Source organism: Lactuca saligna, chromosome 8 (genome assembly GCF_052625555.1).
Source record: "Lactuca saligna cultivar CGN05327 chromosome 8, ASM5262555v1, whole genome shotgun sequence".
Classification (NCBI taxonomy): Eukaryota; Viridiplantae; Streptophyta; class Magnoliopsida; order Asterales; family Asteraceae; genus Lactuca; species Lactuca saligna.
This window is the reverse complement of record NC_136424.1, coordinates 201,181,517-201,193,671: the sequence shown is the minus strand read 5'-3', so window position 1 is coordinate 201,193,671 and position 12,155 is coordinate 201,181,517. Positions and strand designations below refer to the sequence as shown.

General features: G+C 35.0%; 1 protein-coding gene across 1 annotated transcript; it reads left to right on the top strand.

Annotated features, from left to right (window-relative positions):
• Positions 1-6,578: 6,578 nt before the first annotated feature.
• LOC145010927 (wax ester synthase/diacylglycerol acyltransferase 4-like) lies at positions 6,579-11,466 on the top strand. The gene is made up of 5 exons (XM_078969507.1): positions 6,579-6,985; positions 7,578-8,153; positions 10,334-10,693; positions 10,783-10,920; positions 11,061-11,466. Exons 1-5 carry the CDS (start codon positions 6,779-6,781, stop codon positions 11,205-11,207), a joined length of 1,428 nt encoding a protein of 475 aa, XP_078825633.1. The 5' UTR covers positions 6,579-6,778; the 3' UTR covers positions 11,208-11,466.
• The last annotated feature ends 689 nt before the right edge of the window (positions 11,467-12,155 follow it).

Genomic DNA, 12,155 nt, shown 5'->3' with positions numbered 1-12,155 from the left:
GGGCGTGAGGATGCAACCAACAATCCACCACCACTAGTTCCACCACAAGCTCCTCAATTCCCAAACAACAACAATGGGAATAACAACAATGCCGGTACACCAATCATCCAACCAGTGCAACCACAACCAAATAGAAACAACCGTGGCCAAAATGGTGGGAATGGAGGAAATTGGGCACAAAATATGGGAGGCAATGTAGGAAACCACAACAGTGGTAATGTTAGAAATCAAAACTAAAATCCTAGAAATGTTGGTCCTCAATTCGGTAATGGTGGTAATGGTGGTAACGAGGATGACTGGGACTTTGATGATGGAAGTGACAACGGACTTGGTTGGAATCAGAACCACAACGGTGGTAACAGGCGAAAATCAAGGCAATCGGGGTGGAAATTGGAACTACAACAATAATTGGAACAACCAGAATTTCCCCAATGGTGGCAACAATGACTACAACGATGGATTCGGAAATCAAGGCTTTGGGAATCAATATCGAAGGAATCCAAATGGTGGATTGAATAATGCAAATGGAGGATACTATAAGGAAGGCAACCAATTCCCTCATCTTTATTTTCCACAGCCTAATAGACAATCTGTGGCGTCTCATTTTCAGCTGGGAGAGTATGATGATGCTTCAAGAAGAAGATGTATTCGACGTCAGTTTCATCTATCTAAATAGTAGACAACGAGATTCTTTGTGATTGTTTCATATTAACCTGAATTTGTACTTCCAAGATAAAAGAACACCCTAGAAAAAAGTTTAGAGTCTTCCTTAATTCCTTTATATGTCGATTTTAACTATTTTTTCCTTCTACGTATGAGTTTTTTCTTTTCAAATTAGCATCTTTCTTACTGATTTAAAATTTGTTTTTGTGACTGAAGAAACCAGGTAAAAAGAGAATTTTGGCAATGGATTGATTAAGAACATTTCAAATTGAATCCGAATTTTGAAGATGAGCTTGCATATAATAAATATAATGTTTCATGTCTAAAGAAAGTAGTAAATGAAATGAAGAAGAATTCACATAGAGATACGGTTAAAATAACTTGTAATTGTAACGACGTAAATTTTAAAACCAATTTTTTTCATTTTTGCTAACATCAAAACATCGATTAATATTTTAAATTCAACGTAAACAATATTGTCACAACCGAATACATCACAAAGATCATAAAAATAGTTTTCCCCGATAATGTGTACGATCACGCCAGCGCCTTCCCACGGTCCTCGCTAGTACCTGAAACACATAACACCACAACTGTAAGCATAATTGCTTAGTGAGTTCCCCAAAATACAACCTACGCACATACGCCTTTCCAGGCCCTGACCTTCCGGTCCATGTGTCTCAGGGGACTTCCGTCCCGACTGGGTAAACCTTCCGGTCCTACCCACGTCAACCTTACGGTCCATATTACAACGCCTTCCGGCCCATAACATATTCGCCTTCTAGCCCATAACATAATGCCTTCCGGCCCATATCAAGCATATCATACATGGCACATATAACAATTAACTTATCACACATAATGCATATATCTCATATCATATTCAACCTTCCGATCACACACTCAAACTCTTCCGGGTACAGTATAGTGAGAAGACTCACCTTGTATATCTCGATAACTCGCGAATCCTGGAAATCACTCGTGCTCAATCCCCCGAGCTATAATCCTCCTATAACATCATATATCTCTAGTTAATACTTTTACCACTAAGGTTGACTACCCCTATCAAGTCAACACTAGTCAACTCTGGTCAACGGTCAACTTGACCGGACTCGGCGAGTACACTAGATCGACTCGGCGAGTCTAAGCGTTTTCACCAACTCTCTAGGATTCTCTTTTGACACGTCGAGTATTCCCCTGACTCAACGAGTTCCACCTGGCGTGAATCGCGGGGCAACTACGACTCAACTCGCCGAGTCACAAGAACAACTCAGCGAGTTCCAGCTCGACTCAGTCCACCTGTCAACCCTCTCTAACTCTCCATGACTCACTGAGTCAACCATAACTCGGCAGGACCACTCACTGAGTGGTTAAGGACAATCTTCATGCTACTCGCCGAGTCTGTTATTCAGACTCGACGAGTCCATGCCATGCATCAACTCAATATCGCTTCTGAGGTCAGATCCGCTACATCCACTCATAGATCTGGCCCTCCTAAGCTCATTCATCACGTAAAGTCATAGTCTTGGCTACCATGCAGCACCTACAAGGCTCTTTTTGGAGAAATGACCTCTAATATGGCAACCCTAGTCTCCAACCCAAAAGGAAGGACATAAAGCATAGCATAAGGGACTTTCTGGACCTGCTAAGGTCCAGATCTAGGTACCATATCCCCATGGGACCTCTCACACTTCAATTACAAAGCAAACAAGGCAAGAAGAAACCCTAGATTTGACCATATCAACAAAAATACGGAAATAAGCTCTGAATGATACCTCAAGAAGCTTCCCCTGGCGAAATGGAAGTAGATCCAAGCTCCCCAACTCTTCTAGCTTGACTTTCCCCTTCCTTTCTTGCAAATACACACAAATTTGGTGAACAATGGCCTCTTATCTCACTCACAGGAACCCTTAGCTGCTTTGGTGCTCTTAAGGTCAAGGTAGCCGCAATGAAGGGCCATAAGGTCCTTAAAATAGGGCTTAGGACCGGGAAATTAGGGTTTCATTAAACAGCGCAGACTCGCCGAGTCCATTCCATGGACTCGTCGAGTCCAGGCGCGAACCCACGTCCAAAACCGCGATCCTACTCGGCGAGTTTGAGCTCCAACTCGCCGAGTCCCCTCACAAAACACCAAAAATATATGAATAAAAGATACCTGGAAATCCGGGCTGTTACAGTAATCTTCTGTAATGATATTAAAGCTATAATATTATTAATCTGCCTCTATTAAATCATATAATATGATCTTACTACTAAACTAAAACCAAGACAAGTGACACATGATTCTAATGTGTGGAAAAGCCACATACGAGAAGACATCATTAATGATATTCCCACATGGGAGGCCATATGAACAAAACCTGAAAAAACCTATCATAAGGATTTAATATGTATAAAAAAACAATGAATTGATTTGAAAAAATAAATTAAGGACTAAATGTGTATATATTGAGAACTGAACATGGAATACTCGTTCATAAGCATTGTGTACAAAAAGAAGTTCATGGACTTAATTTGCAAAAAAAAAAAAAAAAGTAAATATATACAAATAACAAAATATATTACAATGTTAAATTATTTTCTATAGTTTTATTATTTTGAAAAATATTTTCGAATGATATATTTTTAATAACTAATATTGTTATCTTAGCTATATATTTTATAATTAGTGAAAATAATTAGTATATAAAATTGTTCAACAATTTTTAATACCTCCAATTGATCTTTCCTCAATTTCTGCTAAAGTCAAAGGCTTGGATTCCGAATTAGTGGCGGAATCCAGGCCTTTGACTTCAGCAGAAATTGAGGAAAGATCAATTGGAGGTATTAAAATTGTTGAACATCTCAGGTCAATCGCCTTGGAGTTGAAGCAAAGAGCTAAACTAAAATGGGAGGTAGAAGGCGATAAAAATACACAATTTTTTCATGGCTATGTGAATCTCAGGAACCAAAAAAATCATATTCACTGGATTATGGCAAATGGAGTTTTGTTAACTGAGCCGTCTGAAGTTAAACAAGAGGCGGCAAAATTTTTTGAGGAAAAATACAGAGAACATTGGCAAAACAAACCGTTGTTTTGCAATCCAAGATTTAATAAACTTTCTGAATCTGATGCTAGTTTTCTAGAAGGAGAGTTCTCAATTGAAGAAATAAAAAATCTAGTTTCGTCGTGTGAAGGAGATAAGTCTCCTCGACCGGACGGTTTCAGTTTTAAATTACTCAAGAAATACTGAGATTTATTAAAAGGAAATATTATGGGGTTGGTGAAGTACTTTGAAGGGGATTGCAAAATCACTAGGGGATGCAACTCCTTCTTCATATCCCTTGCGGCTAAATCTGAAGACCCAATCACTTTGGAGATTTTAGAGCTATAAGCCTGATTAGATCCTTATACAAAATCATTGCAAAGTTGTTAGCAATCAAACAAAAAAAAGTCATCGATAATATCATTGATGAATTTTAATTGGCCTATGTTGAAGGAAGAAATATCATTGAGGGTCCAATGGTGGTTAATGAGCTCTGCACTTGGGCAAAAGCAAAAAGGAAAAAAAAAATGTTGTTTTTCAAAGCTAACTTTAATAAAGCTTTTGATTTTGTAAATTAGGTATTTTTGGACTCAAATGTGGATCAAATGAGCTTTGGTAATAAATGGAGATATTCAATTCGTAATTGTTTAGAATCGGGAAGAGCATCGGTGATTATCAATGGAAGTCCAACTAATGAATTCTCTATGGAGAAAGGGGTGAGGAAAGGTGACCCGCTTTCTCCCTTCCTATTGATCATTGCGATGGAAGGGTTAAATGTAGCAATGAAGACAACGGTCGAGAAAGAAGTTTTTGATGGAATCAAATTCTAAAACTTTAATATCTGTTTGTCTCATCTCTTTTACTCAGATGACGCCTTTTTCATCGGTGAATGGTCGAGACATAATATTGCTAACTTGGCTAGGATATTGAGGTGCTTCCATGTTTCATCGGGGTTGAAAGTTAACTTTAGAAAATGTAAAGTGTTATGAGTCGGAGCATTACCTAATGAAATATCGAATTGGGCTACCCCTCTTGGATGTGAGCCATCATCTCTCCCGTTTACTTATCTAGGCATTCTAGCGGGAGAAAACATGACCCTGAAGAATGCTTGGAGGTTGATTATTGAGAAATTCCATTCTAAGCTCTCTATATGGAAAACGAAATCGCTTAGCTTTGGTGGAAGAGTGACGTTAGCAAATGCGGTTCTTGGTAATCTTCCAACTTTTTTATGTCCATATTTGTTGTTCTGAGAGGAGTGATTGAGACCCTCGAGAAAATTAGAAGAAGATTTATTTGGAGCAATAATTTGGAAAAGAAAAGTATAAGTTGGGTGGCCTAGGAAAAACAAGGTTGGGTGGGGGGGGGGGTGTACTGGGTTTGGATCTATCAAAAGTCTTAAAATATCTCTGCTAGCTAAATGGATGTGGCGATTGAAAAGTGATAATTCAACACTATGGGAGAAAGTTATTCGCTGCATCCATGACCTAGACAAAAGACATTGGTCTATTTTTGCTAATAGATCCAGAATGGGTGTTTGGAAGAATATAGTCAAAATAAGGCCTACCTTAAAAAAACTCAATATCGACCCTAAGGAGATTGTGTACTGGAACCCAACGAAATTCCGTTGGGCCTCTGATTTCGTGATTGACCATCGTTTTTCTGTGAGATTGTTATGCGATCGGATTGAATTTTCAGGTCATGTGGTGGGTGATGGATCATTTGAATGGTGTAAGGTGATCCTGTTAAAAGTTTTATGCTTTATATGGACAGCGAGGTTGGGCAAAATCCCACCAGTATTAGCACTTAAACGGAGAGGTCTCACAGTTCCATCGCTTATATTTGGTTCCTGTAACTATCACTATCAGGAGGATTCGAGTGATCAATTTTACTCATATACCCATTGGCGAAAGAGGTGATGGATTCTTTTTTTTTTTTGGTGCAAAATCTCTGGTGATGGCTTTGATTCGGTAAAAGATATGTTACTTTTCATATCGCGATGATCTAAATGCAAAAAGAAAAGAAAATTGTTGAATGTGATCTTGTGCCCACACTGGAAAGGATAAAGTCGATACCTTTCATTTGATGCAAACATAAGGGATAGCTAAAGAACATTGACCGGAGACTATAGTATTTAGGTCCCTTAATTTCTTTGTCTATAATATTTTGTGTTTTCCATATGTTACCTTTTTCATGTTTTGTGCTTGTACTTTTCCTTATGTTGTATTGATGTGAGTTTTACCGTTTACAAAAAAAGATACAACATTTTAATATAATTAAGCGGTAAGATACATAATATTAAAGCAAAAAGACATTTGGTATAAAGAATACCCTTTAAATAACCACTAGGGATTTCAAAATGGTTGGATTAACAAGTTTTGTAATTTGTACTTCCAATTTCAAAAACCAATTTAAATTTCCTTATAAAAAACATTTTGAAAAAGCACATTTTCTTCAAACAAAGAGTGCTTATAGGGGTCAAAATTATATGGCTGGAAAAAGTTTGTACGTGTTTGTATGGTGAAGATTATCCATTATTTATATCCACAAATTTAAAGTATGTAGTCAACTCTAGTAATAATACCAATTTAATTTATATCATTGAATAGTTCTTTAATAACTTCTCAACCCATCGAAATAAATTTCCAATAAACAGAAATCAATTATTAGTCGTTATTTACAATAATCTTAAAAACGAGTAGTTAAGAATACATCTACAAAGAACACAGTAAAAGCATAGAAACAACTAAAAATTTGTCTAGAAGGGTAAAAGTCTTGCTTTAATTAAACGGCACCTACTACGCATGTGCCGCTCATAACTGAGATTGACCCCTTTGCCATCACAAAGTCGTTAAATCCAGAAAGAATACACAATCAGTATGCATGATGCACAACCTATCGTAACATACTGCTTTATATTTATTAAACTTCGGTGTGAAAAAGCAAAATCCTTGAATAATGCGAGACCTAAAGGGTACAGATAGATAACTTGTGAGCACACCATGTCATAGAGTACCCTTTAGGCTTGTTAGGAATCGAATACATTATATATCATTTAGCAGCAAGCAGAACACACAGAGAGTTGGATATATATGGAGTTGAAGGTGAAGGTAGAACGTGTGGAAGATAAGGAAATGTCAGAACCGGTGAGCCCGACCGGCCAGTACTTCAACAGCTCGGTGCTTTCCATTTCTGTTATTAGCATCTTGGAGTTTGACAACCCCATTGATGACTCTTCAAGCCTTGCACTCATTAACGATGTCTTTCTTCCCATTAACCCTCGTTTCTCTTCTATTATGGTAACCCTACCATTCCTACTACTCTCAGTCTTACTCTCTCTCTCTCTCTCTCTCTCTAGATACCTTTGTGTCTCTCTCTAGGCATTGATCAGGTTGTTGAATGTCGATGATGATCATCATCTTGCAAAACCAGGAACTACATCATGGTTATATATGGTTCTTGCTTATGTTTCATAGATGTGAGTGAGAAATGGTTAGAGAGTAGTAAAAATAAGCGATAATGTTTTACTGTTTTCTCTATATATACTTCTTGTCAATAGCATGCCGAATTAGACGAAGGTTTATATATTGAGATATTGTTAAGTTCTTTGGTAGGAAGGAAGTAACAAATAGAACCCGATACAGTCCAAAAGTACTCATAAATCTAATGTATTTTTTTTATTAGTATGACTATAGAGTATAGACCCATCAGATAATGGAATCATGATTATGGATCAGGTGGACAGTTGAACACATACCAAATTTTCACATATACAGTAACTGTGATTATAATGATGAAGTTTCTATTGCACCTTTTCAAGGTTTAGTAAAACCAATACAAACAATGCTATTATGGGAAATTCACTAGTTATATACATGTTATTATTATCAGGTTGAAGACAAAGAGGGAGTGAAACACTGGAAGAGAGTCGAAGTGAAGGCTGAAGACCATATCAATGTTCCTTGTTTTCCCGAAGGTTTATCACCGAAATCTTACGATCGTTACTTCAATGATTACCTATCGAAAATGGCAATGGATCCACTCCCACAAACAAAGCCTTTATGGGAAATTCACATCATCAAGTACCCAACAAGCAATGCATCCGGAAGCGTTGTGTTCAAGCTTCATCATGCACTTGGTGATGGTTTCTCTCTTATGGGTGCGCTTCTTTCGTGTCTACAAAGAGCAGATAACCCTTCTCTCCCCTTGACATTTCCAAATTTTCAGAAAGCTGTCAAGCTAGATAAAGAAGAAAAGAGCTTAATAAGTGTAGTACCACAGGCTCTTAGTGGTGCGATAAATACAGTTATGGATTTTGGTTGGAGCCTTTTAAAGAGTAGTTTCTTGGAAGATGGTCGAACTCCGATACGTTCAGGCGAAGAAGGGGTGGAGTTGAAGCCGATCGATATTATGACGATGACATTCTCTTTGGATCAAATTAAGCAAATTAAGTCGCGTCTTCAAGTGGTAAGCATTTACTTCGTTTTAATTCACTTAAAGATCTATTATTGGTCTAAATAATACAAAGGTTAAGTTCCACCGCGTTTCTTCTACAAATAATGCATTATATAAGGTATTAGATATATTAAATATTAGTTGATCATATGCATTTATTTTATTTAATATGGTCGTCAATGGTCATGAGGAAAACATATCGGCACCCCAACATATATTATTGAATAGCCTTTCATATAGCAAAGTATAGATAAGGGCCATAAAGACATCAATGAGAAAATATTAATTAAGTAGGATCTCGTGTACCTATAGACCATAGGTGGAAATCAAATGACTATAAATGAACGCACCGATATGACGTGATCTTCTAAACTAATTTATAGGATGTTATGCATACTATAGTTGAGATAAAGATGAAACAGTCAAACCGTGTGTATTGTATTAATTATATTTGGTACAAAACGTTATTGCTATTACTTGGTACAAATTGATAATGATAAACTTCTAGATAATTTTGTATTGTAAATTTAGTACCAAACTATCAACTGTTTCTAGTTTGGTTGATAGAATATTGATTGGTTTACCATAATACATAACAACCCTAATAACAAAACAAACATAGAGAATAAGATAATAATAAATATTGGATATAAATGCATAACTATAATATTTCTACTTCCCTAATTCTTTGACAGTTGAAATATTTGTTTTCTGTATTGAAAACATAGCAGGACCATTTATGTACGTTTTATAGTTATTGTATGTAGGTTATATGTGTGATCAATAAAATTTAAAAATCAATTATCCGTTCAAAAAGTAAAAAAAAAAAAAATCAATTCTACTATTCTAGCTAGCGTCTACTTCGGTTGGATTTCACCCTAATGCCTTTTCGTTCCAATTCACATATTTCTTATAATGCGGTGGATATGATATGATAGAAAGTTAGAAACTCAGGTGCCGTTGATAAAGAAAAAAAAAAAAAAAAACTACTAGTATAATGGCGAATTATACATACAAGCATTATGCGCATCCCTAACATAAAAAAAAAAAAAAAAACATAAAAGATTGCAATTTAATAAATACACTACAAAACAAAAAAGATAAATGGCTACCAAATCTTAGCCCCATCTCATTAATTCAAGACAATCTTTAATCGCCTTATAGACTAAATATAGTGAGTCATACTACATCCTATACCAAGCAAGTACCTTTTCAAATTGCTTTTTTAAGAACGTTTGACAGCATGGCTAGATTTTTGTAGGTGAGCTATTTGGTATAAAAATTTATGTAGGTGATTTTACCAAAATTCTCAGAGTATTTACTATTTGTTTCACGTTACTGTATATATTGTTTGTTTTGATTAACTTTATAATGACACGTAATCATTCATTAATTACTACCATGTATTTTCATGGAATAACAAGATTACAACGACATCTCACAGTAAAATCAATCTTATAAATAGTACAGCTTGTTATTAATAACTAAAAACCGGGTTTTGAAGTTCATATCGGGACACCGGTTTTGTAGGAAAATCAATCTTATAAGGAATACTCAGAGTCCAATAAAGCTGAATCTGTAATAACATGCAATTTGCTACAATTTATTAGATAATGTTAATAATATCATTAGTGATTATATCGGTAGGTGAATGTACAGTTAGGTCTCTCTCATTTATTTATGATAGAAATAAATGTGCATTGGTAGATGTAATTTTGATATCTGTGTGTAGTTGAATGAAAGAGTAATTGTTAGTTTTTATTATGTGTTTCTTTTATTCTTTTAAGTGTTGTGAAATAATATATTAAAAATGAAACGCCAACAGGAAATTGGCTGTGTACAAAAAGGCTTATATATCGAGTTACAAGAGAATCAAATAAGAAGGCATCTAAAAATAATACAACCAAACAGTCGATTTCAAAACCACATTAACAAACTAAAAAACGTCTAATTCTAATTCGGCTTTCCAATGTAAGTAGAGTAGATGAAATAGCAATGAACCTTGAAGCACTATCACCAAATCACAATGTACACTTCATTCATTTTATTATCAGGTCTCGATATAATCAACATTTACATCAAGGATTAATGTTTGAATAGATTTGAAGAGTCTAGAACTCTATTTTCTCAATATGAACTTGTTGCGTTCGTCTTACACTTCTCAATATGAATTTAATATTGTTGTTAAACAGACAATAAATGACGTAGTTACTGGAATGATCTTCCTGGGGACTAGATTATACATGGAAGCAACAAATGAAGAATCAAGAAACGCAATGTCCACAGCATTGGTGTTGCTTAACACTAGATCTATTGGTGGATACAAGTCTGTGGATGAAATGGTTCAAAACGAGGAAGCTGAAATTCAATGGGGAAACCAATTTGGTTTCTTGCATGTTTCATTACCCGAGCTACACGAATACGACCACTCATTGAATCCACTCAAATTTGTTCAAGAAACACAGAATACAATCAAGAGGAAGAGAAACTCCTCTGGTGTTTATCTCACTGGAATGCTACTTGACTCTGTGAGAAAATATAGAGGTCCAGAGGTATCGCTATCTACATCATTTATTAGCTCTGATATATTGTACTCTATATCTTTCTGTGTATCTTAACTTTGTGGGTAATTCGTGTAAAGGCGACAGCTGAATACATTCACAGCACGCTGAAGAATTCAAGCATGACTGTGTCAAATATGATTGGGCCACTTGAGAAGATGACTCTTTCTAATCAACCAATTAAAGGGTTATATTTCATGGTTGTCAATGTTCCACAGGTATCATTACTTTTTTAACTAATTAACCTAATCGGGTGTTTCAAATTATTTAGGATGCTTCATATATAATACTGTTTTGTACTCAACTCACGCATTACACAAACTGAGAAATGTGTTCATGGATTCTAACTTTCTGGCAGAGTCTTACGGTGACAGTAATGAGTTACATGGACCAGCTGAGGATGGCAGTAGGAACCCAGAAAGGTTTCATAGATCATGCGAAGTTTCGGACATGCATTGAAAAGGCTTTTACTATGATGTTTGATGCTGCACTTAAGTGTAAATGAAAAGAAAGTACATACAAATAATCTTGATCCACGGTTTTCATATACTTTAAAGTTCACCTCAAGCAAAACCTCATAAATCATTTTATATTAAAACCAATAATCTCTGTGGTTTTTATATTTATCTATATTGGAACGTGTTTCTTCGGATGATCTTATACCATAATTAAGTGCCCATCTTCCTTTTGGTTATTTATTGATGTGACCATGATGTAATATCTATTTTCATTCTTGTTATTGATTGTTTAATTTCTTTTTGTAATTTTCAATGTTGCTTTTGTTTTTACTTTTGATGGTTTATTTGGAATTTCCATATAAATCAGAATTGTTAATGTTTGTGTGTACATGTAGAGGGACAACTTTTTCGAACATAATTGAGGGTGTGTTTGATTTGACTTCTAATTGGGTCCAAAAGTGGATCGAGTCCAAAATATTCAATTGACATGTTTGATACACCTTCTAAAATATTGCACTCGGTCCATTAAAGTTGGTTGATTCGGTCCACGATTCTTCCTGTTACGACATATACGTTGCCTCTCTCAGCTTAATAAAGTTATTATACATTAGTTTTTAACCCGTAGGAACCACGGTTATACACTTAATTAAACTTTTAAAATAAAAACTAAAAATTATTAATCAATTATTTTAAATATATTATTAATTAAGAGATTTTTTTAGTTATATAAATTTTAATCATTGACTTAAATAAATATGTCAAATTATATCATTTTATAATTTGTATTATGTTTATTTTAATTTTTATTCTAATGTTATTAATTTAATGTAATTAGAGTGAGAAATTTAAGATTTGAAATTTGAAATGGAGAATCAATAAGTTTACAAATGTCATGTATTAATTAGGAGAATAATATGATGACACATACCAAAACAAGAATAAAATACACATTAATTAAGAAGCTTAATAAGATGACATATGTCAAGAGCAGAATA

What these genes read in the sequence shown, in the direction of transcription:
- LOC145010927 (XM_078969507.1), top strand. Translation starts at nt 6,779, where the DNA reads ATGGAGTTGAAGGTGAAGGTAGAACGTGTGGAAGATAAGGAAATGTCA. An exon ending in GAAAATATAGAGGTCCAGAG is followed by an intron (nt 10,694 to 10,782) that starts GTATCGCTATCT and finishes ATTCGTGTAAAG; the next exon opens with GCGACAGCTGAATACATTCA. An exon ending in TGGTTGTCAATGTTCCACAG is followed by an intron (nt 10,921 to 11,060) that starts GTATCATTACTT and finishes ACTTTCTGGCAG; the next exon opens with AGTCTTACGGTGACAGTAAT.